The sequence below is a fragment of the Lygodium microphyllum genome, chromosome 15 (genome assembly GCF_053477565.2).
Source record: "Lygodium microphyllum isolate KBCC chromosome 15, Lygodium_microphyllum_v1.1.10, whole genome shotgun sequence".
NCBI classification, from domain to species: domain Eukaryota; kingdom Viridiplantae; phylum Streptophyta; class Polypodiopsida; order Schizaeales; family Lygodiaceae; genus Lygodium; species Lygodium microphyllum.
In genome coordinates, this window is record NC_141149.1 from 145,317,796 (window position 1) to 145,345,255 (window position 27,460).

Consider the following 27,460-nt stretch of genomic DNA (forward strand, 5'->3'; position numbering starts at 1 on the left):
TCCGATCAGCCAATGGCTGAATTTCTGCACTTTCCATAGGAGCAGCTGGCTGAACATTAGGTTCATTTTCTGAAGCTCCAGCTGAATCACCAAAAGTAATGGGCAGCAGCCCTTCAAAAACATCACGGGCAGCCTGATATGTGTCCAAACCAGCCAAGGATAATTCTGATTTTTCATCAAAAACAACATCCTTGCTGGCAAAAACCTTCTTTGTAACGGGATCATAGAGTTTGTAGCCTTTTCTCTCACTGCTATATCCCATAAAAATGCACTTAACAGCCTTGTTGTCCACCTTTTTTCTAAGTACCTATGGAATATGGGCATAGGCAAGACACCCAAAGGTACGGAAGTGGCCAACAGAAGGTTTACGGCTATTCCAAGCCTCAAAAGGTATGATGGTCTTCAAGGCTTTGGTAGGGCATCTGTTCAAAATATGGCAAGCACACATGACTGCTTCCATCCAAAAACTATGAGGCAAGCTCTTTGCCTTCAGCATACATCTGGCCATCTCCATGAGTGACCGATTCTTCCTCTTTGCTACCCCATTCTGCTGTGGAGTATAGGCAATAGTGTACTGATGGACTATGCCTTTCTGCTTCAAAAAAAAATTCAGCATAGAGGACATGTATTCCCCCCCTTGGTCCGAACGGAGAGTCTTAATTTTGCATCCAGATTGATTTTCAACAAGTGCACTGAAAGCCAAAAATGCATCGTATACTTCTGACTTCTTTTTCAAACAGTAGACCCAGCAAAAACGTGTAAAGTCATCAATGAATGTCACAAAATAGTAACAACCGCCCAATGACATTGTTTGCATAGGCCCACAAACATCTGAATGCACCAACTGCAATCTGGTTGTTGCTCTGAAAGCAACATCACGGGGAAATGAGAAACGATGCATTTTTCCCAAAATGCATCCCTCGCATAAGTGCTCAAGAGGTCTCTCCAAGAGAGGTAAGCCATCCAGCATCTGAGTACGCTGCAAAAGCATCAAGCTGCCAAAGTTTACATGCCCCAAACGAGCATGCCATAACTCTGCCTGTATCATAGCAAGAGTAAGAGTGGATGTCAAGTATGCCGACTGATCTACTGAAAGAGCATCCAACTCATATAAACCATGACACAAAGATCCTGTCAAGACCAAAGTCATGCGTTCTTTATCTCTAACCATGCAACAGTCATCATCAAATGTGACCTACAAACCACAACGTGCCAAAGAAGAAATAGATAGCAAATTCTTCTTGATTCCAAGCACAAACAAAGCATCCTGCAAGCGGAGAATAGAGCCATCAATGGCTGTGAGCTGAATCTCCCTAATACCACGAACAGGGTATGATGCATTATTGGCACACTGTACAGATTTCCCAACAGGAGGTGCACTAACTGAAGCAAACAAATCTCTGCAAGATGTAATATGCCTAGAAGCACCACTGTCAAAGAACCAAGTGTCAGCATCTTCTGTAGAGCTAAGTGCTTTATCAGCCCAAGAGATGTCATAACTGCAAGTGTAAAAACAATAGTCCCTGTCTACAACAAAGGACGCGGACTCACTAGCAATGGAAGGAGTAGTAGAAACAGACATTCCTGACTCCTTCTTCTTCTCTTTAGCAATGCGCTTCCTGCACTCAGTGATATAGTGGCCTGGCTTCTTACAATAATGACATTTTCCCTTTTTTGCTTGCGTCCCCCCTTGTATCTGATTCTGTGATGTGCCAGAAGTACCAAAACTCTGTGGAGCATTTTTTACCTTGCTGTTTTTGCCTTTCTGTCTTGCCACAAAAGCCTGCTCAGAGACTATGGCATCCACACCACTATTTTTCCTTGTTTGCTCCTCCTCTAGAAGCAAACTAACCAACTGAATAAAAGTGAGTGGGTGCTCGGCAATCCTCATGGTGAGGATCAATGCAGTATGAAAAGACAAGTACGAAGGAGGTAAGGAATTCAAGGTGGTGGATATCAACTGTGCATCCGAAAAGTACTCATCTACATTCATGAGCTGCTCCCACAAGTCCTGAATCTTATTCAAGTAATCCTGCATAGAATCACCCTCATTCATCTTCAAAGTCTCTAACTCTTTCTTCAAGAAAGAGATTCGAGTCTCATTCATTCCTGCAAACATATGCTCCAAAGTCAGCCATGCATCTCGTGAAGAAGATGCTAAACGAATGTGAGGGATGATGGACCGCTGAACTGCCAAAGCAATCAGCGACAAAGCCTGTGCATCTCGTGTATTCCAAGCTTTTTGAGCTGCAGTTCTTGGAGGAAGTGGCTGAGGTCCCCGTTGTCCACGTGCCCCTTGAGGAGGAGGAGTAACGGGAGCTACAACTCCCGGTCGAGTTTCCTCTCCGCTGACATAATCCCATAAATTCTTAGTCACTAATACATTCTTCATCATGAATGACCATAGCGAATAATTGTTTCCATCCAATCTGCCTTCCTTGGATACATACGTAAATACATCACCTCCCAGATTTGCCATGATGACAAATTTCCAAAGACAAATGAGCAATGTCAAAGCAGTAAGGGCTGGAAATCTGCAAATTTCCAGAAATTGCAGCAAGCACACTTCTGCAATTAATGTGCAAGGGTGTACGCTGTCAAAAACTGTCTTTAATGCACGCTTCCCAAGGTGCAAACAGTGCTCAGCAACACTGTAATGTCAAAATCCCCAAAATTTCTGTCACAAATACCCCAAAATGTGCATTCAATGTGTCTCTGTCACAGACACAAGCACGTGTCCCAATGCAAAAAACTGACCCTGCTGCTGCACGAACTCCTGTGTTTGAATTAAAAAATGCAAAATGTTACCTCTGCAGAATGATTGCAGCTGACTGACGACGGGCACGGATCCCGAGGCAATGTCTGCGCACAGGAACAGGCTGGCAAACCTGGTAGCGGGCAGCTGCAGGTTCAGGAGGTGGCGCCTGCAGGAGCAGCATCAGCACGCGCAGGTGCAGGGCGCGCGCAGGTACAGGTGGCGTGCACAGGGGTAGGTGGCACGCGCAGGGACTGGCGGCGCTTGTGGAGGCGGCAGCTGCAACTGGCAGGTGGCACACTGGGCAGAGGAGGCGACGTCTACTGTGGTGGCGCGCTGGGCAGAGGAGGCGGCTAGAGCTGCGCGCTGGTGGGTGGAGCTGCACGTTGGCGGACTGACAGGCGCAGGCAGGACTGGGCAGGTACAGGCGGCGCCTCCAGCTGACAGGTGGCGCTGGGAGCGTCTGCAATCAGCGCGCTGGGCTGAGAAGGCTGCGCCTGCAGCTGGAGGGTGTCGATTGCAGACTGGCGACTGGAGCTGGCGACTGGAGCTGGAGACACTGGGGCAGAACTGGCGGCTGGGGCAGAACTGGCGGGGGCTGCAGACTGAAGCTGAGCTCAGAGCTGAGAGTGCAGTAGACAGTGTGAGAGAGAGAGACAGAGTGAAGCATGACACCCAATAGAATAGACTGAAAGAGTGTGGAATGAAAGTACAAAGTACAACCCTTAAACTTTAAGGTTGTAGGGGGTGTTCACACCCGAACACGGTAAGTGCCCATAAGTGTGTAATATAAGCACATAAGCACATACGAAAATAAGACTAAGTCTGGGGGAAAAAACCTCTCCTACCGAGAGTAAAAAGTGCCCCAGTGTCCTACTGATCACCGACACTCCCATATGAGCGTAGGCGTAAGTGAGGCGTGAGTCAAATACCCAACAACAATGACCAACCTACCACTCGAAACCAAATAGCAAACAATTGAGACCAACTTTGCTTGCCATTAGACATGACAAAATCTAATGACGAGAAGTTTTTTCGCATGTTGTATGAAAGAACTAGCAACCATTCGAGATACCACATCTTAAGTGCAGATGCAAGGGGTGAAGCGCCAACCAACATTCACCAAAGAAAGACTTTGTATTTAAAGAGAGTTCTATCAGGCCTATCCACCATCAATATAGATTCCCACCAAGTGTTGCCTTTACAAAGACCCCAAGTGCAGTCGCGCTTGTTAGCCAACCAGTCCTCTCATCTAAATAAGTAGTATATCTAATTTACAGATGTGCTGCCCAAACGCAATTGATCATTAGGCATCCAATCTTCCAAAGGGGCGTTATGAGGTCGATGTGCATCAGCAACATTCACTAACCCTAGCCATGCCATTCTATTCAGCATTGACCTATGTTAAAGTTCTCTCTCCCATGAAAAAACTTCAAAACAGCCAGCTCTCAAGGAGTTTGCCTGCTTACAATCTAGAGGGGAATGCCAAGTAGATTTGGCAAGCACCCATCTCTAGGAATGACCAAATTATTCAAGAGTACAAAAGATTTAAGGTGAACCGGTTGTTAAGCATTTACCGCATGCCATCATGAAGCAGGAATCCTGAGGTTCCCATGCACAATACCTTGGTATTCAGAGATACATTTGGCAATAAGTCTAAGACCATCATCCCTCACACACAACCTGAAATAGAGACCAACAAAGAGCAACCTTACGTGTCTCTAGGTCCAAAACAACCCCACCACCCATTCTTTTCTGAGTGGAAATATGACTCCAAGAGATCCAAGAAATGCCAAAGTATGTAAAATCCTTCTTTCAAAACAAAAACCGAGGCCGGGCATACAGTTTGCAGTTTCAGCCTTGAGCAGATATATGCATCACCCACGCATGTCACATTGGCAAGCTATTAAGCATGTTTTTCGTTACTTGCAAGGTACTAGATCTCTTAGATTGCTTTATGCCAAGGGGGGATCACTGCAGTTACATACTTACAATGATTCCTATTGGGCTGGTGATTATGATTTACGTCACTCCACTAGTGGCAATTGTTTCTTTCTTGGCTCATCTTGTATATCTTGGCTTAGCAAGAAACAATCCATTGTTGCCACATCGTCATGTGAAGCTGAATACAAGGCACCTTTCACTACCACAATTGAATGTGTATGGATTAGACGCTTGCTAGCTGATCTGGATGTATCTGTTACTGAGCCTACTTCTTTGTTCACTGACAGTTAGAGTGCCATTGCAGTGGCACGGAACCTAGTTTTTCATACACGCACGAAACACATTGAGATACATTATCATTTTGTCACAGAGAGGCTACATGCAAGTGCTATCAGCCTTGTCTATTGTCCTACCGCCAATAATGTGGCAAACGTCTTCACCAAACCTCTTCCTCATGACAAATTTGAAGCATCTCGCAATGCTTTAAATTTGATCTACTTTGGTGGCGGATGATCATTGTATTTTTTATCACTCTTCACTGCAAGGGGGTTTGTTGGATTTTCACTCACGCCTACGGTCACAGAGGAGTGTTGGTGATCAATAGGACACTGGGGCACTTTTTACTCTCACTACGAGATGTTTTTTCTCCCAAACTTATTGTCTTCTTTCATATGTGCTTATGTCACACACTTACGGGCACTTATCGTATTCGGGTGTGAACACCACCTACAACCCTAAGGTTTAAGGGTTGTACTTTATACACTCTTTCAATCTATTGCATTGGGTGTCGTGCTTCACTCTCCACACTGTCTACTGCACTCTGAGCTGAGCTTCGATCCTCTCTCCATCTCACATATCATACACAATCATGCATGAACAATGATCAAAGTCATGCAAATAACCTTAACCATGGAGCAGCCTATCATTGACCATGGATTCCAAAGGCAAAATCATATATAAAAGCATTTCTAGCATGCCAGATGTGCCAAAGATACATGAGAATGTTATGACTACAATGTGTCAATCTGAGCTAATCTTCCCAAGATCCATACTCAATTGGTAATTCTTCGTGATGTTACTATAATCCTAACTCTAAGAATTAAATCCTAAATCCATCTCCTTAACCAAGAAGAAAACAATAAGATGAGATGCAATTCCCAAACAAATAGTGCAAAAGGCATGCCTATCTTGGGTCACCGCACCATGGTCCATATCACCAATAGGGAGGCCTCCAATAGTAACTCTCCAAACCCTAAACCTTAGCCCAAAATGAGATCTTTGTTGTAGTTAATAATTTCCCCAATATTTGGGCAATACAAAATAACTTGGGCTACAAATTGAGCATGCTTAGCCCCTAACGAATACTTGAGCAGGCGAGCATGTCTGTATACCTTCAAACTGGAGAGCTTGAAGTTCACGCTCTTCTTGAAAGAGAGCTCATGCAGTGACCAATCAACTAGCAAGAAAAGGCTTAGTTCTCAAGCGCATCACAGGTTCATTGATTGCTATGGCTTTAGCTAATACAACTTACCATGGTTCTTCACAATTTCAATGAATTTTGCAAATGTTAAGAGACAAAAATACACAACTATGCTGAGAATGAATTAAAGCTCAAAAATAGATGTTGCAGTTTAGGGTCTAGGACTCTTCTTGCTCCATTAGCGCACCTTCATGGAGCTATAAGAGGGTATTACACCTTGATGTTCCAACTCATCTTGACGTGTGAGCAATGAAGCAGACTTCAAAGTGTCCTACCTGATGTTCCAAAGCATCTCCACATTTGAGCCAACGAAGCAGACTTCAAAGTTTCCTAGCCTTTTACCGGCCAGTGAGACCTGTTCTTCAACAGCCTATTTTGTGTTTAGCTGCTTGGACAATGTCTAGAAGTTTTATGATTTCTTGGAGCTCCAAACATGTTGCCTGTAAGCCTCTTGTACAATCTCTCAATCTTAGCAATGGAAATTTCTCGATTGCTCACCTTCTTTTTTTTGCAAGTGTGTTAGTACGCCTTCCATTTTTCTGAAGATTGACTTTCCATCAAAGAGTGACCGATGCTGCTTGTGAATTTCTACATCCATTTTACCCTATTTCTGTGTCTTCCTTTGTAGTTAGCCAGCTCTTTCAATGACATAGGGAGGGGATTGGAAAGATTATCAGTGTCAGCATTCATCTTAACACCCTAGTATGCCTCAAATGTGCTGGACGACCTAACCACTGCACAGACAATTAATCACGCTAAAGTTCTCTTCTATCCCACCTATGTGCCAAGTGCTCTTTGTGCTTTAAACTTGATCCAAAAACACTGACTTTGGTAGTCTGAACATACATGTTTTTAGATTGAAGCATATAATCAATATAGATTTAAACCTACATGAGGTTCTAACACTTACATCATAACTGCTGCCCTCAATATGCATGTTGAAGGTTGTTATTATAAGTTTGCAATTTATAGCTTCAGTTTTGATAAGGTAAGACGTTTCTTCATGTTATTTGAATGCAAGTGCTTTGAATAACTTACATAAGACAAGCCTTATACAGCAAAGGGATTGTAGTAAAATAAGAATGAAGGGCACCTGCGTGGTTGCTTGTGAACCTCAAACAACTTTACTAAGTGAAGAAGCAGCTGAATGATTCCCTTCTCTGTTTGATCATAAAATACTTTATACAATAAGATGCGTGCAACCCTGCACTGTTGCTCATCTTGAAATATGCTTTTGGCTTCCTTTAAAACAGTATCAAGTACTCGAATCTGTCAGGAATTTTTTTATTAAAAGAAAGCTGGTCAGACATTGAACAAGCGCCACCTCAAGTTGTCTCTTCATAAAGAACAAAACCACACACGGAATGCTATAGTAGTTTATATTACTGATTGAAAACTCCTATTCAAAGTCCTATTTGTTCAGCACAATCAAAAGGATAACTTGTGAATTGTGGATGCAGTAGAGGTGTACCATTATGGAATAGGGTTCACCATATAATCAAAAACATCAGGTGGGACATATCACATCAAAAGAACTCATTTGCTTAAAATGGGTAATCACACTGATCTAAGTAAGAGAGGTGGATCCTCATCTTTGGTCCACCATAGAGACCTCAATGTATGACACATCACATATCAGTTCACGGTGCAGCAATTAGGGTTTGGGCTTTTGATTTACATAGGGCTGTAGCTGAGGAACTAATGGCATCTGTATTAGAAGCTAACCAAAGAGCATGGCAAAACAGAAATGCCCACATCCATATACCAGCATGAGTTTTGTTTTACTTTGAGTGCCTCTACTGATTATTGCTCAAGCTTTAATTTTTATAGCTCAGAGCAATAGTAAGGCAAGGTTGAATCAGGAATTGGAAAGTTTAAGTTTCAGACTTTATCAACATAGCCATGCATATAAGCCTGGAAATACTGCAGCGTGTCTTGAAGGCATGCGTGCAGGCCTATCTGTCATCAATGTGGCCAAAAGCAAACTTCAGTCTTCAATACCTTCATTGCCACCTTCTGATATTCTCTAGCCTAATTATAAACATATAAAGAGACTTATGGCTGCTTATAAACTTTGCCTGGTAAAAATTGCACAGAGGTATGAATTATGCCCGACATACATAACCAAATTTTGGTCAGAAACTTAGTTTACTTTAGCAAAAGCAACCAACAGTGATGCTACCTTATCTATGCTCAGGATTTGGCATGTATTTCGTGGCATATTTCTAAATGGAAAACAGATTGTGCTGAACTAAATCTTGTCAAGTACACAGGTAAACAATTCAACTGCCCCTGAAGAATATTTCAGCATTGATATCTTGGACAGGAAGGCAAGACAGTGCAGGCCATTCCACAACATCGGAAAGCGTATGGTATCAACAAAGACCTGCTGTAGTTATTGAATGCATCCCATTCAACTTATTTAAGGGCTAAAGCAGGTAATTGCAAACATTGTCTCAGGGGCACACACAGAACTACTACAGCCATTACAGCCCATACCTCCATCAAATAAAACAGCTGATTGGGGTACTGCTCCAAAAACTTAACATTGCATCAACCATTCAATGAATAGAAAGACCCTGCAACACTCTACTGTAGTCACCTCAACAAAACCATCTCAATCAGGTATGGCAAATGGGGTTGCCCATTGAAGTGCTGGTTTGGAAATCTCTGCATAGCATGAACAAACAGACTTGGAAGAAGATCCTTCAATACTTTTTCAGGGAAACTGATGAGGCTGTTTGAAGATTTCCTACTTTGACACAGACATCATGCATACTTGGCATGGACTAGATATTGGGCTCTATGGACCATTTAAGCAAAAACCATGCCCTCTTTGGGAACTCTCCTTCCATTCCTTCATCTTTCCTCAGTTTTCCAGAATCTCTCGATGAGTGTGCTGCATTCCTAAAGTCTCTTGGTGTTCCCCAAATTCTAAATGGCACTAGCCTTTCAATAGTGTCATTACTTTAATCAAACACTTGTAGTTTTACCAATGCTGCTGGTATTTCTTGATTGCCTTTGTCTTGAGGATTATCATTTCTGTGCATCAATGATATATAAACAGTGGTTTCACAAAAACAAGTGTCAAAATTTATCATGGCAATCAAGAATGTGTCCATCCAAGTATCATCTAAAACTCTCAACAATGCAAGAATATGTCTATCAAAAGTATCATCTAAGACTCACAACAACTGAAATTATTGGAAAAAAATGTCTGCCTCAGAAAAACCAATTGTGAAGTTACCATTTCCTTGAAAAGTGTTCCGGTAACAGTGACAGAAAGCCAGTCATTTGTCACTTTGGCTGCCTCTGAGAACTCGTGCCATTTCGATATCACCATCCTGAAGATGTCCTCAGTCATCGTTACAGCAATGGGGCCACAAAGATGTCCTTCAAAGAGCTGACTAAAGTTATCGCTTCCCTGCTGCTGTACAGGACAAATAACCTCATAATCTTGTGATTCATATATTTTGAGCTGGAGAGATGTATATAAGAACTAAATAAAACAAATATTATGTACTGTCTTTGGGTCTAACAAGAGCAAAGCATGCACCTTGAAATCAATAATTTTCTGACGTTGATATGCTGTGAAAAACTTGGCCACCTGAAAAAATAGTATTGCCTCTGCAGACTGGATCCCATCTCGTTCTCTAGAAATATCATCCTTGACTGATTTCATGACCCCTAAAAATGTATGTTTCCAAAGGTGAAATCAAGGATAGCACTACTCCCTTATGTTTATAAAACAATTACAAATTTATGGTTATAGAAAAAACAAGACAACTACAATTAAGTGCAATCTAAATCAGAATATGTAATGATATCTGAAGAGCTGACCTAGAGCTAATTGATCCTAGTCTGTGTCAACAACATTGCCACTAAAACCAATCAAAAGAATGCTTTTACCATTGTAAGAGCCTGATAAGACCTGATCCGCAAACCCCTTAAGAAGCTCAAGAATTTTTCTTTCTGACGTTGAAACAATAGTCCTTTCACATGCTACACGTTTCACAGGTCCATGCTTGAATCGTGGTCCCCTCAAAACAGTCTCTATTGGTGATTGAAAAGGGTTCCTCCTCAGTATCTTTTTTGAGCCATCCTAACCAAAAAGTATCCAAAAATCGAGTTCGTACCAGATCGAAAAACAACTGAAGGATAAATTAAGCAGTATGCACAAGATCTCAATACCTCAGCCACTCGTACAAACAAGCCACTAAATTGAGAATGGCGAGACAAATCCTGGAGGTGTATCTCTTTAAGCTGTTCTTTCTCCTCTTCCATCATCTTCCGCAGCAATCCAGATGAGTTGGTTAAACATTTTTCCTGCTGCAAGATATCTTTTTAAATATTGCATCTCAATGACCTTCAGCACAAATTATTATAGGCTATCCACAAACTCTGCTAGAGCAAAAAATGCTTTCAATCAAAAGATTTAGAGGGTATAACTAAATGATATACTGGTGAAAAGGTATGCTCCTGTTACCTTGATATGTATTTGACTTGCCCTAGCAATCTTTTCAGGAATCTGACCCCAGAATATATGATGGAAAATCTCTAGAAAAAGCATGCTGTCTCTTTGAAGGTGACCAAAGGGTCCTGCCACATGCTGAGCAAGTGCTAGCAGCAAATCCATAACATTCTCTTCAAATAAATGTTCAAGCAGTTCATCCCTTATAGAGCAGAAACTTGTTTTTTCCATTATTGCAACTTTTTGTGTCAAAACATCTTGGAAATCCAGAAGATTGCGGATCAAAGTCAAAATCAGCTGGACCAACTTACAGTCATCTTCTGAAAAGGTATCACTGCAGTACAGCAAAAGTTTTACTTCACATACAGCACATCTGATTACAGAACACATACATTCTTGAAAGTAAAAGAGAACTTGATACATCAACTTAAACTTATACCACAATCACCATGATTCTATCTTGATGCTTTAAAAGCATAACAACATGCAACAAGAGGGACAGATGCCAGGAACAAACAAATCCAAAAGGGTTTGGAACACAGAACACATTCTTAATTGTTCAAACATTCCTCCATCTGGCCCTGACAGGCATTTTCTATTAAGAATGTTCCTGTTCCATTGCCCTGGTGTTTGAATATTTTTCCCTCACATTCTGACTTTCCCAGTCCAGCTAAGAACCCGGAAGTCAGAAGTTTTAGTTAGCAGGCCTTCTATGAAGTAGTAAAGGGGTATTGGCCCTTCTCTCAGCTGCGTTACAGTCAAGTTTTGATATAGGGGACAGGGAACCAAAAAGAAAATCCTCCTACCCACCAGTTCCACTCGGTCCCCCTCCGTTAACTGCCCTCTCCTCCACCTACTGCCCCCTCCTCCACCTCTCCTGCTGCTCCCAACTCCTGCCTTTCTTCTGCCTTCTGTCTGCCTTTCAGAGCACTGCTCCCGCCTTCCGCCATCTGCTCCTGCCACTGCCAAGCTGCCACCCCTGCCACCAACCTCTTCTCCATCTTCCTGCCTCTGCCTGCCCTATGATCTTCCCAGCTGCGCCAGCCTCCTGCCCTTCACTATCAATGGCTTCCACTTTGCCCACATTGGCAGCACTTTTTCAAGCAGTGGCCTCTGCCCTTTCCTCAGCAATTCTCCCTTCCGTCGTGGGATGATACAAAACCAGCAAGGCTCAGCAGCTATAGAAGCATTTAACAGAGAAGCATACACAGCAGCAAGACAAAGGAGAAAACCCAATTCATGAAACAATAGCCAGTTCCTCTTCTTCTACAAGGAACTCAATTGCAGCCCCCCAACTTCCACAGCCAATGCTTTTCAACATATCAGGTTTGATCATCATGCAAAGCTCGATATCAAAGACAAAGTGGGAGTGCGGCCTTGGAGGAATCATCTTTGGCTGGCTGACAAGTAGCTGATAAACCACCAAGGCACTCATTGACATATATGCTACAAACAGCTCTCAGAGGCACCCTTGCAAGGTTTATGAAAGCAACCCCCTTAGAAAAGGGGTATTTCAAGGTCAGTTTTAGCACATTGGGGCAGTCGAACATGGCACTTGCCACCATCTTGCTGGACTTTTGCACTGTAGCGGATTTCTTCAATAAGTGATAGAGGACAAGGATTATTCCATGCTCGATCATGCACAACTATCACCACTCACCTTCCTAGCCTTGATGAATATTTCATACCTCACATTGCCCATTGGGTTAATGTTTTGGGCATGTCATTCAGAGGTACAAGACCTTTGCAAATGCAATAGCAGAGGGGCCAATCATTGATTGCTATTTGGAGCAGGAGGCATCACTTTTAAGGTGATGTAGCAAGTTGGATCAGCATCTCGCTCTCTCTCTCTCTCTCTCTCTCTCTCTCTCTCAATGGGCACTGATATTATTAATCACATAAGAAGTACAAGAGTCACAGCCGTCTAGTTGAAGAGACTACCATATGCCAAGGGACTAAATCCTCCTCAGGGAGAAAACCAGTGTGCTGAACAAGATTCGCCTGCCAACAAAGAAGACCCTTCAGCCTAACAAGATGACTTTGAACCCTTAGAGGCAAAACCAAACATGAAAGCATTTCAGGTGACCCAATTGCACTAACAACCCCAAAATCTAAGAAAGTGAAATAATATTTTCATATGTGGTTGTGCCAAAGTAGGATATTTTGCCTTGCCAAAGACCCAATCTGATGGATGGAGGGGAGGACCCACCACAGCCCTTCAACTCTCTCTCTCTCTCTTCTCTCTCTCTCTCTCTCTCTCTCTCTCTCTCTCTCTCTCTCTCTCTCTCTCGTAAAAGGTAATTGTATTAATTATGAAAAAAAGGTACAAGTTTACATGATTACAAGATACACGAGGGCCCTAAGCCAACGTGTGTAAAATCCCAATACTAGGCCACGAAAAAGTTACACAAGTCATGGCAAAGACCCAGAGGAAATTGCCATATGCCAGGGAAGCAAGTCCTCCCGAGGGAGCAAGTCCGAGTGCCGAATGAGATCTATCTGCCAATGCAAAAGACCTTTAAGCCGGGCAAGGTGTCTCGGTACATTAGATGCCGAATCAAAAAGAAAGGCATTCCGAGTGGTCCAAATGTACCAGCATCCCCAGTATCTGAAGAAGTGGAATAAGATCTTCATATGCAATTGTGGTGGTGTGGGGTATTTTGGGCCCACAAAAACCCAATCGAAAGGGGTTAGTGAGGATCCCACCACTGCGCGCCAAACCTGTGACAAGAACGACCAGATATTCTTGGCGAGCGGGCAAGAAATAAATCGATGTCGGGCCGATTCCGCAGTAGTGGTACAGAAGAAACAATTGCCGTTCGAGATTCGACACTTGGAAAGGGCCGAAGCAAGAGGGAGACCACCAATCATGACCCGCCAAAGAAAGACCTTACATTTGAAAGGGATCTTATTCAACCAGCCTTCCATCACAGTTGCCTTCCACCATGACTGAGATTTCCGCAATCCCCATACAGTATTAGCTTTCACACCCAACCATTGGTGATCTTTGATCAGAAGATGATACACCTGATTAGCAGACGCCTTTTCCGGACTCAAACGGCTTGCAAGGTCCCAGTCCTGCCAAAGGACGATCCACAGCCATGGCAGGAAAGGGTTGCCTACCCTGAAGCACCGACAGAATCTTTTCCCAAAAATCACGGTATCTGCGCGGGATTCTGAAAAGTCTCCTGGCAGTACGAAACGATGCAAAGACATTGCGACTGGCAAGGGTGGCATCCGCAACTGAAGTCACACCCAAACGGGCCATGCGGTTAAATCTTGGTCTGAGCTCATGTTTGTCTTCCCATGAAAGTAATCTGGAGAGTGCCAGCAATTCCAATTGAAAGGAGTTAGCACGCAAGCGATCCCCCACTGGATGCCAATGCGCCTTTTGGAGCACCACTTTCCAGGAGCCGACCAAATGCAGTAACAGAGAGGAGAAGGGACTGGAAAACCGAGAGTCTGCATTAAGGACATGCCACCAGGAGCACTGAAGTCGTGTATTACCATGCCGGAGCCCGCTGTCCTCAAGAAAATAACGGGCTATAATGGTCCACGGGTGATGATCCACACACAAAGCACGAAAAAAAGACCAACGAAGAGCCAGCATATGAGTTTCAGCGTCCAAAATAGCCCCACCACCCAGGCGTTTGGGGATACATGTATGGGACCATGAAATCCACGAAATACCTACGTGAAATGAATCCTTCTTCCATAACATGAAACGAATGGGGCGAGTGAGAGCCTTCAAAGTAGTAGGAGTCCACGACAGCAATGGCAAGAAATATGTGAGCATCGGCAGCATAATTGTCTGCGCCACTTTGAGGCGGACATGGAATGGCCACGCTTGCGACTTTCAATACATAAACTTAGCTGCCAGTTTCTGTGAAATCCACTCCAGCAGTTCCTTTGACCGAACATCAACCCCCAATGGGTATCCAAGATGCCTGACAATGGAGCCACGGGGAACAACTTGACCGTGCCAGACCAATGACTGTAAATCAGACTCCGTGCAACTGAGAATGGCTGATTTGAAGGCATTGATGCGAAGACCAGAAGCATGACCAAAGAGCGTCCAAACATCTAATGCCTTGTGAATGTTGTCCTTGTCCGCACGCAAAATCATAAAGCTATCATCAGCCAGCGATTAGCTATTGAAGTATTGTCCCAAAGGAAGAGACAATCCGGCGAGCTGTGCAGAAGCTGCCATTGAAGATAACATTGAAAGAACCGGGTGGGTCGCCAGGGCAAAGAAGAGAGGACTCAAAGGGCAACCCTGTCTCACTGAGCGTGCAAGGACAAATGGCTCTGTAACCCCACCATTGAGCATAACGCGCAAAGAACCCGCAACACTAATGGTGTAGATCAATCGGGACATCCGAGGATCAAAACCCATAGCAAACATAAGTTCTGCAATGAAAGACCAATCCAAATAGTCAAAAGCCTTTTCCAGATCCAGTTGAATCAATACCACTTCTTGACTGGAGTGCCTCGCATAGTCAATAGCCATTTGCACATTCAAAATATTATGCAGAATGTTGCGGCCCTTAATGAAACCATATTGAAGAGGATGCACAATAGTAGCTGGAAGGTGCTTGTGAAGCCGATTCACTAGCACTTTGGAAAAGATTTTATACATCGAACCCATCAAAGAAATTGGTCTCCAGTGTTGCAACATTGACGGCGGAGGAACCTTTGGAAGCAGTTTGATAAGGCCTTCTTTCCATGAGGAAGGCATAACCCTTGTTTCCCAAACCTGCTGAAACATAGCCGCCAGTGGCTTCACCAGTTGGGTGGCCGAGTTCTCAAAGAATTCATTGGTGAGACCATCCCACCCAGGGCTTTTATCCTTAGGCAGGTGTAACAAAACATCCATAACCTCCTCCTCACAAATATCTGCCTCCAAAGTTGCTTGCATATCAAGTGGAACCTGTTGGCGGACCAGATCATAGAAGACTGAACGTGCATGCGTAACCTGGTTAGAAGGCGACGGAGAAGAACCAAGAAGATCCAGAAAGTAATTCCTACACATATTGACAATGGTCTGCGGATCAGTGACCATGCGACCTTCTGAATCCTGGAGTCTAGTCATATTTTCTCGAGCAGGAGAAGCATGCAATGTGTGAAAGAACTTATGAGTCTGACAAGCACTATCTTGCAATGTGTCGGTCAAGTTGTGCAATTTGGCCTGCTGATAAGATTTTAACTGAAATACTTGAATAAGATCAGCCAAACGCATTGCCAGTGACAGCAGAAATTCATCATCTGGGGTGTCCACCAGCAGCGAACGAACCAATGCCAGTAAGTCCTCCGCTGCGTGTCGACGTCGCCGACAAATAGAGGCATAATGGATCCCATACTGCCAAGCAACCCGCTGCACATTAGAGAGCAGCCATGCAAAAGAAGCCAAGCCCTCAAAGGCGAAGTCCAATAGAAATCTCTCAATTAATTGTTGCATATAGCCCTGAAAGATTGGATGCTTCAAATAGGACGAGTTGAAACGTAAAGGGAGTCTTTCCAGCAACTGCATAAAAGGTGCAATAGGTTGCGCAAGCATCTCAAGCTGGAGAGGGAAATGGTCCGTCAAGGCATATTGCTGCAAGACTTTTATTTCCAGCATTTCGGAAAGAAAATCATCCCCCTGCATGATATACATTCGGTCCAACAGCGACCAAGTAGTTGCATATTGAGCGGAATGAAAAGTAAACCCTAAAGAAGAAGGGTGGAGCCAAGACTCTGCAGAGATCTTGCTTAAGTACCTGAAGAGCAAAGTCATTCCACACCCGACTTTCCGGAGCATCCATCACCGAATGCCCTGAAGTGAACTGAGAAGAGTCAACACACATATTGAAATCCCCCATCAAAAACCCCTTCTGCCAAGTGACATGGAGCTCTGCAAAGTCTTCCAAAGATCCCGTCGAGATGCAAGGTCATTCGGAGCATAGAGGCCCAGCAACCATAAGATCTCTCCTTCAAATAAAACTTCGATTACCACAAAGCGGCCCTGTACATCATTTTTTATAAGAACAGGCTAGTATTTCTCATGAACAATCATAAGCACGCCAGAATAGTGCATAGCATGTGTCCCTGCATAAAACAAGCGAAACCCATGGCAATCCACAACTTTTCCTACTTCACCGTGACTCTTGTGCTCAACCGCACACAAGACATCCCATTGGTTCTCATGCAAGACAGTCCACATGGTATGTTGCTTATAACGAGAACAAATGCCTCGCACATTCCCGTGGCTATCTTCATATATCTTCAAAAAAGAGAATCAGGAACGAGGCACCTATTGCCTCGATTTCACCTTTTCCGCAAGAACGTCCAGGACACCTTCATCCAGAAAATCAGCTAACACTGCAAAAGAATTCTGGCGGCCCACTTTAGAGGTAGAGGGAATATCCACTTCCTTGGAAGTGGAACGGGGATAACGACGATCCCAGGGTGTAATCACATTACCTCTAGTATCAAAGGCTAGCTTAGCAAGTGGGCCCTTTGGACCTTCTGTATATACGTTCCTTGTAGACTGATTACGGGAGGCAAAAGGAACCATAGTACGCGTAGCATACTGTGAAGAGAACATTTCTTTCCTGTGCATATACGTGCGCACGGGATCCTGTGAAACTGTAGGCCCAGAATCCGCCAGGCTTGCATCCAACTTTTTCCCTTTTTTAGGACGTGCCTCTTGCCAGACATTGCTACGAGAATCCAAACCCCCGACCTCTTGTTTACCTTTATCCAAAACATTAGGTGGCTGGGGGGCCTCCTGTGCCGGAGCATCAAGCACCATGTCATCCATAGGCATCACAACATGCGCATCATCTGAACACGGCTGCCGCTCTAGGCATTCAGCCATAAAATGCCCCAATTTGCCACAAGAGAAGCAGTGGCCTGCAAAGTTGCCCCATTTCAAGCGAAAGTGCAAAGGATGCATGCCCAAGCAGTTGAGGCGAAGCCACGCAGGCCTTTTCCTGGCCGTGTCCCATAACATACATAAACGGTTGCGATTCATGGCCCTTAGGCTTGGGGGAACCAACACCGTTCCCACAACTGCCATCGCATCCTTTAACAATGGCCAATAGACTGCCGGACAATTTTCCACTTCAACCCACACCGGGCATTCATGTTGAAGCAGGCGCTGAAATGCTGCCATAGGGCGCCATGGCACCACATGGACCAAGCGGCGATCAAAGAATAATGGCAATTTGGACAGGAGCTCAGCTCGATGCTTCTCTGATTTCAACAGCACATCATAAAATCCGCGGGGTCCAAGAAAGATCTCCTCAACACACTCCCCTTGTAATACATGGTGCAACCACTGACGAATATGGGAAAGCACTGGGATCCTGCCAGTGAAGAAGAGTATGACCGCACGGTCATAAAACACCGAAAAAGATCGCAAAACAGTTTTCGGGTCCACCGTGGCTACCAGCACCTCATCAGTTCCCAAGTCAAAAAAAGCTTCATGATAATGTTGAACATAATCGCCAAGCAGAGTATTTGCAAATTCCAACAAATGCTCCCAGTCAATCTCCTGCGAATCCACAGAATCAGAGGCAACCTGCGCATAGGAACGTTCTTCAGGACCCATTGTCTCATCGGAAGTATGCTTGGAGCGTTTGCCGGCAGGCGGCAGGTCAGAACCAGAAGGTATTTCCTCCGTGCAAGGAACCATCTCGTTCGTCTCCTCTGTATCAGAATCCGGACCAAGGGCTGCCACCGTCTGGTCGATAAAAGCCAGATCCAGCCCAGCCATACTTCTATCCTCTTTCTCTGTTTCTCACTCTCTTGCTCTCTCACTGGCGCTCACACTCTCTCTCGCTCTCTCGCTCTCTGTCTTTGTACAGATGAGTGGGTACTCCGACCGAGATGCTGCCTCTCTGCCAACTGTCTGGCGTAGGGTTTTACCGCAACTCAGCGCCTCAGCAGAAAAGGACCAGCAGGACGAATGGGCAGAAGACAGGGCGTTTGGGCAGCGCGATTGGGCAAAACACAGGGCACGACAGGGCGAGGCTCTCTCTTTCTCTCGTTGTTCCTGCACACAGAGCCGAGGCAAACCTGCACAGCCCGGAGGGAAGGCCTGAGGCTGCACACAGGGCAGGGAAGCGTGCCCGCAAACGGGCGCGCACCAGGGCGGACGGGCGCACAAGCCGCAGACGACAGCGACGGGACGGGATGGGACAACAGCGGGACGGGACAAGACGGGACGGGACGAGACGGGACAGACGCGAACCAGGGCGCACGCGCGCGAACAAGCACGAAGCAAGGCGAACAGGCGTAGAGCCCGCAGACGACAGCAGGGCGAGTCAGGCAACGGAGGTGAGCCCGACGACGGGGGACAGGTCGCGCCGCATCCCAACGGTCCCCCCTCCCTCTCTCTCTCTCTCTCTCTCTCTCTCTCTCTCTCTCTCTCTCTCTCTCTCTCTCTCTCTCTCTCTCTTTTTCGTAAAAGGTAATTGTATTAATTACGGAAAAAAGGTACAAGATTACATGATTACATGATTACAAGGGACACGAGGGCCCTAGGCCAACGTGTGGGAAATCCCCGTACTAATCCACTAAAAAGGTTACACCAATCATGGCAACTACCCAGAGGCAATTGCCATATGCCATGGATGCAAATCCTCCCGAGGGAGCAAGTCGGAGTGCCGGATGAGATCTAGCTGCCAATGCAAGAGCCCTTTAAGCCTGGCAATATGTCTCGGTACATTAGAGGCCGAATAAAAGAGAAAAGCATTGCGTATGGTCCAAATGTGCCAGCATCCCCAGTATCTGAAAAAGTGAAATAAGATCTTCATAACTAACTGTGGCGGGGTGGGGTACGTTGGGCGCGCAAAAACCCAAGCGAAAGGAGTTAGTGAGGACCCCACCACTGCGCGCCAGATTTGCGACAAGAGTGACCAGATATTCTTAGCGAGCGGGCAAGAAAGAAAACGATGTCGAGCCTTTTCCGCAGTAGTGGTACAGAAGAAACAATTGCCATTGGAGATTCGACGCTTGGAAAGCGCCGAGGCAAGAGGAAGACCACCAATCATTACCCGCCAAAGAAAGACCTTGCATTTGAAAGGTGCCTTATTCAGCCAGCCCTCCATCAGCGTTGCCTGCCACCATGATCGCGATTTCCGCAGTCCCCAAACAGTATTAGCTTTCACACCCAGCCATTGGTGATCTTGAATGAGAAGATGATACACCTGATTAGTAGAGGCCTTTTCCAGACTCAACCGGCTTGCAAGGTCCCAGTCCTGCCAAGGACGATCCACAGCCAGGGCAGGAAAGGATTGCCTACCCTGAAGCTCCGACAAAAGCTTTCCCCATAAACCACGGTATCCGCGCGGGATCCTGAAAAGTCTCCTAGCAATCCGAAACGATGCGAGGACATTGCGAGTGGCAAGGGTAGCATCCGCAATCGAAGTCACACCTAAACGGGCCATGCGGTTAAATCTCGGTCTAAGCTGATGTTTGTCTTCCCATGAAAGTAATCTCGATACTGCCAACAATTCCAGCTGAAAGGAGTTAGTGTGCAAGCGGTCCCCCACTGGATGCCAACGGGCCTTTTGGAGCACCACTTTTCAAGAGCCGACTAAGTGCAGTAACAAAGAGGAAGAGGGACTGGAAAATCGAGAGTCAGCATTAAGGACATGCCACCAGGAGGCCCGAAGTCGTGTGTTACCATGGCGTAGCCCGCTGTCCTCAACAAAATAACGTGCTATGATGGCCCACGTGTGATGATCCAGACACATGGCACGAAAAAGAGACCAACGAAGAGCCAGCATATGAGTTTCTCCATCCAAAACAGCTCCACCACCCATGCGTTTAGGGGTACATGTATGTGACCATGAAATCCACGAAATGCCTGCCTGCAGTGAATCCTTCTTCCATAGCATGAAACGAATGGGATGAGTGAGAGCCTTCAACGTAGTAGGCGTCCACGGCAGCAATGGCAGGAAATACGTTAGCATTGGTAGCATAATTGTCTGAGCCACTTTGAGGCGGACATGGAATGGCCACGCTTGCGACTTCCAATACATAAACTTTGCCACCAGTTTGTGTGAAATCCACTCCAGCAGGTCCTTTGGCCGTACATCCACCCCCAATGGGTATCCAAGATGCCTGACAATGGAGCCACGGGAAACCACCTGGCCCTGCCAGCCTAATGACTATAAATCAGGCTCCGTGTAACTGAGAATGGCTGACTTAAAGGCATTGATGAGAAGACCAGAGGCCTGACCAAAGAGCGCCCAAACATCTAATGCGTTTCGAATGTTATCCCTATCCGCCCGCAAAATCATAAAGGTGTCATCAGCCAAAGATTGGCTAATGAAGTGCTGCCCCAAAGGAAGAGACAATCCTGCCAGCTGAGCAGAAGCCGCCATTGAGGATAACATTGAAAGTACCGGGTGAGTCGCCAGGGCAAAGAAGAGATGACTCAAAGGGCAACCCTGTCTGACCGAGCGTGCAAGGACAAATGGCTCTGTAACCCCACCATTGAGCATAACTCTTGAAGAAGCCGCAGCAATAATGGTGTAGATCAATCAGGACATCCGAGTACCAAAGCCCATAGCAGACATGAGATCTGCAATGAAAGACCAGTCCACATAGTCAAACGCCTTTTCCAAGTCCAGTTCAATCAATACCACTTCCTGACTGGAGTGCCGCGCATAGTCAATAGCCATTTGCACATTTAAGATATTATGCAAAATGTTGCGGCCCTTAATGAAACCATATTGGAGAGGATGCACAATAGCTGGAAGGTGCTTATGAAGCCGATTCGCCAGCACTTTGGAGAAGATTTTATACATCCAGCCCATCAAAGAAATTGGTCTCCAGTGTTGCAGCATTGACGGCGAAGGGACCTTTGGAATCAGTTTGATAAGGCCTTCTTCCATGAGGAAGGCATGACCCCTGTTTCCCAAACCTGCTGAAACATGATCGCCAATGGCTTCACCAACTGCGTGGCCGAGTGCTCAAAGAATTCATTAGTGAGACCATCCCAACCAGGACTTTTATCCTTAGGCAGGTGCAACAAAACATCCATAACCTCCTCCTCGCAAATATCCGCCTCCAAAGTGGCTTGCATATCAAGTGGAACCTGCTGGCGGACCAGATGATAGAAGACCGAGCGGGCATGCGTAACCTGGCTAGAAGGCGAGGCAGAACAACCAAGAAGTTCCATAAAATAATTTCTGCACATATTGACAATGATCTGCGGATTAGTGACCATGCGACCTTCCGAATCCTGTAGTCTAGTCATATTTTCGCGAGCCGGAGAAGCATGCAAGGCGCGAAAGAACTTATGAGACTGGCAGGCACTATCTTGCAATGTGTCAGTCAAGTTATGCAGCTTGGCCTGCTGATAAGATTTCAACTGAAACACTTGAATAAGATGGGCCAAACGCCTCTCCAGTGACAGCAGAAAATCATCATCTGGGGAATCCACGAGCAAGGAATGGACCAAAGCCAGTAAGTCCTCTGCTGCACGTCGACGTCGCCGACAAAGAGAGGCATGATGAATCCCATATTGCCGAGCAACCCGCTGCACATTAGAGAGCAGCCGTGCAAATGAAGCCAAGCCCTCACAGGCGAAGTCCACTAAGAACCTCTCAATCAATTACTGCATATAGCCCTGAAAAATTGGATGCTTCAAATAAGAGGAGTTGAAACGTAAAGAGAGCCTATCCAGCAACTGCATAAAAGGAGCAATAGGTTGTGCCCCCATCTCAAGCTGGAGAGGGAAATGGTCCAACAACACATATTGCTGCAAGACCTTCATTTCCAGCATCTCGGGAAGAAAATCATCCCCTTGCATGCTATACATTCGGTCCAACCGCGACCAAGTAGTTGCATATTGTGCGGAATGAAAAGTAAACCCTGAAAAAGAAGGGTGAAGCCACGACCAAAGATCTTGCTTAAGTACGCGCAAAGCAAAGGAATTCCACACCCGGCTTCCGGCGTATCCATTACCGAATGCCCTGAAGTGGACTGAGAAGAGTCAACACACATATTGAAATCTCCCATCAAAAACCCCCGTCGGCCAAGTGACATGGAGCCCTGCAAAGTCGACCAAAGATCCCGTCGGGATGCGGGATCATTTTTCACAAGAACAGGCTGGTATTTCTCATGGACAAACATCAGCACGCCCGAATAGTGCGTAGCATGTGTCCTTGCATAAAACAGACGGAATCCATGACAATCCACAACTTTTCCTGCTTCACCGTGACTTTTGTGCTCAACTGCACACAATACATCCCACTGGTTCTCATGCAAGACAGTCCACATGGCATGTTGCTTATGGCGAGAGCAAATGCCTCGCACATTCCACGTGGCTATCTTCATATATCTTCAAAAAAAGAAAGTCAGGAACGAGGCGCCTGTTGCCTCGATTTCACCTTTTCCGCGAGAGCATCCAGGACACCCTCATCCAGAAAATCAGCCAATACTGCAAATGAATTCTGGCGACCTGCTTTAGAGGTAGAAGGAAAATCCACTGCCTTGGGAGTGGGGAGGGGATAACGCCGATCCCAGGGTGTAATCACATTACCTTTTGTATCAAACGCCAGCTTCGCAGGTGGGCCCTTGGGACCATCTGTATAGACTTTCCTTGTAGACTGATTACGGGGGGCAAACGGGGCCATAGTACGCGCAGCCTGCTGTGAAGTGAACATTTCTTTCCTGCGCATATACGTGCGCACGGAATCCTGTGAAGCATTAGGCCCAGGATCCGCCAGGCCAGCATGCAACTTTTTACCTTTTTTTTGACGTGCCTCAATCCAATCAGTGCTACGGGAATCCAAACCCAGGACCTGTTGTTTGCCTTTATCCACGACATTAGGTGGCTGAAGGGTCTCTTGTGCCGGGGCATCAAGCACCATGTCATCCTTAGGCAGCACAACCTGCGCATCCTCGGAAGATGGTTGCCGTTCAAGGCATTCGGCCATAAAATGCCCCAATTTACCACATGAAAAGCAGTGTCCTGCAAAGTTGCCCCATTTCAAGCGAAAATGCAAAGGATGCATGCCAGAACAATTGAGGCAAAGCCACGCAGGCCTTTTCCTGGCCGTGTCCCATAACATGCATAAACGGTTTCGATTCATAGCCCTGAGGCTTGGGGGAACCAGCACTGTTCCCACAACTGCCATCGCATCCTTCAACAATGGCCAATACACCGCGGGACAATTTTCCACTTCCACCCACACCGGGCATTCTCGTTGAAGCAGGCGCTGGAAATCGCCCATAGGGCGCCATGGTACAACATGGACCAAGCGGCGATCAAAGAATAATGGCAACTTGGACAAGAGCTCAGCTCGATGTGTTTCCGATTTCAACAGCACCTCATAAAAGCCGCGAGGTCCAAGGAAGATCTCCTCAATACACTCTCCTTGCAATAAATGGTGCATCCACTAGCGAATATGTGAAAGCACTGGGATCTTGCCAGTGAAGAAAAGTATAACGGCACGGTCATAAAACACCGAGAAGGACCGCAAGACTGATTTCGGGTCCACCGTGGCTTCCAGCACATCATCAGTTCCCGCGTCAGAAAAAGTTTCATTATTATGCTGGACATAATCGCCAAGCAGAGTATTGGCAAAGTCTCTCTCTCTCTCTCTCTCTCTCTCTCTCTCTCTCTCTCTCTCTCTCTCTCTCTCTCTCTCTCTCTCTCTCTCTCTCTCTCTCTCTCTCTCTCTCTCTCTCTCTCTCTCTCTCTCTCTCTCTCTCTCTCTCTCTCTCTCTCTCTCTCTCTCTCTCTCTCTCTCTCTCTCTCTCTCTCTCTCTCTCTCTCTCGTAGAAGGTAATTGTATTAATTACGAAAAAAGGTACAAGTTTGCATGATTACAAGATACACGATGGCTCTACCCCATCATGTGTACACACTGACTCTCTACAAGAACCAGACAACCAAAGAGTTACAAAGTCATGGCAAAGACACAGAGGAAATTGCCATATGCTAGGGACGTAAGTCCTCCCGAGGGAGAATGTCAGAGTGCCGAAGAAGATCTATCTGCCAATACAAGAGACTTTTAAGCCGCGCAATATGCCGCTGAACATTAAAGGCGGAATCAAAAAGAAAAGCATTCCGAATGGCCCAGTTATGCCAAAAGCCCCAATATCGAAGAAAGTGAAACAAAATCTTCATGTGAGGCTGTGTCGGTGTGGGATATTTGGGCCGCGCAAAAACCCAATCAAACGGGCATAGCGAGAAACCAACCACCGCTCACCATACGGCCGACAAGAATGACCAGATTTTCTGAGAGATGGGGCAAGAAATAAAACGATAACGGGCAGATTCAACAGTGGTGGTGCAAAAGAAACAGGTGCCGTTGGAGATTCGACGTTTGGAAAGGGCTGAAGCAAGCGGAAGACCACCAATCATCACCCTCCAAAGAAAGACCTTATATTTGAAGGGTGTCTTGTTCAACCAGCACTCCATCACCGTTACCCTCCACCATGACCTGGATTTATGCAATCCCCATAGAGTATTAGCTTTAGTAACCAGCCATTGATGATCTTTAATCAGAAGATGATACATCTGGTAAGCTGAAGCCTTTTCTAAATTGAGCCGGCCTGCAAAGTCCCAGTCCTGCCAGGGACGATCCGTAGCAAGGGCAGAAAAGGGTTGTCTGCTCTGGAGCACCATCAAAAGTTGTTCCCATAAATACCTGTATCCATGCGGGATCCTGAAAAGCCTCCTGGCGGTACGAAACGCTATCAACACATTGCGACTGGCAAGGGTGGCATCCGCTACCGAAGTTAAGCCCAAACGTGCCATGTGGTTGAATTTTGGTCGAAGCTCATGTTTACCTTCCCACGAAATTAACCGCGAGACTGCCAATAGTTCCGATTGAAAAGAATTAGTAACTAAGCGATCCTCCGCTGGATGCCACTGCACCTTCCGGAGGACCTGTCTCCATGAACACACCAAATGGGCAAGCAGAGATGAAGAAGAACTGACGAAGCGAGAATCGGCATTAAGAACATGCCACCAAGAACCCCGGATTTGAGTGTTAACATGCAGAAGCCCGTGATCCTCAATAAAATAACGGGCTATAACGACCCATGGATGATGATCCGAGCACATGGCGCGAAAAAGAGACCAACGGAGCGCCAGCATATGAGTTTGGGCATCTAAAATAGCCCCTCCACCCATGCGTTTGGGGGTGCACGCATGCGACCAAGAAATCCAGGAAATGCCTACATGCAAAGAATCCTTCTTCCATAACATGAAACGAATAGACTGAGTAAGAGCATTCAGTGTAGTAGTAGTCCAGGGCAGCAATGGCAAGAAATATGTGAGCATTGGCAACATAATTGTCTGGGCTACTTTGAGGCGAACAGGGAAGGGCCAGGCCTGAGACTTCCAATACATAAACTTAGCCGCCAGTTTCTGTGAAATCCACTGTAGTAGCTGCTTTGGAGGAACATCAACACCCAAAGGGTACCCAAGATGCCTGACAATGGAGCCACGGGGAAGAACCAGTCCCTGCGAGTCCAATGACTTCAAATCCGACTCCGTGCAATTGAGAAGGGCTGATTTCAAAGCGTTGATGCAAAGACCGGAAGCCTGACCAAAGAGAGCCCAAACATCTAATGCTTTGCGAAGGTTATCCTTGTCCGCACGTAGAATCATAAAGCTGTCATCAGCCAAGGATTGACTAATGAAGTGCTGTCCAAAGGGAAGCAACAATCTAGCCAACTCAGAAAAAGCTGCCATGTGAGATAACATCGAAAGAACTGGATGAGTCGCAAGGGCAAAGAAGAGGGGACTCAAAGGGCACCCCTGTCTGACAGAGCGGGCAAGGACAATTGGCTTGGTAACGCCTCCATTCAGCATGACGTGCGAAGACGCTGCATCACTGATAGTGTAGATCAGACGAGACATCCGAGCACCAAAGCCCATGGTAGACATAAGTTCTGCAATGAAAGACCAGTCCAGATAATCAAAAGCCTTTTCCAGGTCCAATTGAACCAGTACGACCTGCTAATTAGAATGCCTTGCATAATCAATCGCCAGTTGCGCATTTAATACATTGTGCAAAATGTTTCTGCCCTTAATGAAACCATATTGGAGAGGATGCACAATGGCAGGAAGATGCTTATGGAGCCGGTTCGCCATTACTTTGGAAAAGATTTTATACATAAAACCCATCAAAGAAATTGGACGCCACTGTTTCAACATGGACGGCAAAGGAACTTTTGGAAGCAGTTTAATAAGACCATCTTTCCATGAGGACGGCATGATTCCCATTTCCCACACCTGCTGAAACAAAGCCGTCAATGGTTTCGCGAGCTGGGTGGCAAAAAACTCAAAGAACTCATTGGTGAGACCATCCCAACCAGGACTTTTATCCTTGGGCAAGTGTAACAGAACGTCCATAACCTCCTCCTCACAAATATCTGCCTCCAGAGTAGATTGCATTTCCTGCGGAACCTGATTGTGGACCAGATCATAAAAAACTGAACGAGCATGAGCAGTTTGGCCTGAAGGAGGAGAAGTGGAACCAAGAAGGTCGAGGAAATAATTCCTACACATATCCACAATAGTCTGCGGATCAAGGACCATTTGCCCGTCTGCATCCTGGAGTCTAGTCATATTCTCGCGAGCAGGAGAGGCATGGAGAGCTCGAAAGAACTTATGAGTCTGACAAGCACTATCTTGCAAAGTCTCTGTCAGATGTTGCAATTTGACCTGTTGATAAGATTTTAACTGAAACTCTTTACTAAGATCAGCCAGACGCATTGCCAGTGACTGCAGAAATACATCATCTGGAGTGTCCACCAGCAAAGAATGAACCAACGCCAGGAGATCCTCCGC

At 45.8% G+C, this 27,460-nt stretch overlaps 1 protein-coding gene across 3 annotated transcripts in view; it reads right to left on the reverse strand.

Annotated features, from left to right (window-relative positions):
* The window catches only part of ATIM (timeless family protein), a 138,310-nt gene that overhangs the window by 43,481 nt on the left and 67,369 nt on the right, over positions 1 to 27,460 (reverse strand). The window contains exons 4-9 of one of the 3 annotated variants that reach the window (XM_087694962.1): positions 10,666 to 10,984; positions 10,371 to 10,508; positions 10,089 to 10,281; positions 9,736 to 9,866; positions 9,427 to 9,609; positions 7,273 to 7,448 (exon numbers count right to left, since the gene is read on the reverse strand). In XM_087694962.1, the coding sequence (XP_087551088.1) occupies positions 7,273 to 7,448; positions 9,427 to 9,609; positions 9,736 to 9,866; positions 10,089 to 10,281; positions 10,371 to 10,508; positions 10,666 to 10,984 (1,140 nt within the window). The remainder of the gene's footprint in view (positions 1 to 7,272; positions 7,449 to 9,426; positions 9,610 to 9,735; positions 9,867 to 10,088; positions 10,282 to 10,370; positions 10,509 to 10,665; positions 10,985 to 27,460) is intronic. The other 2 variants (XM_087694963.1, XM_087694964.1) reach the window with 2 other exon arrangements.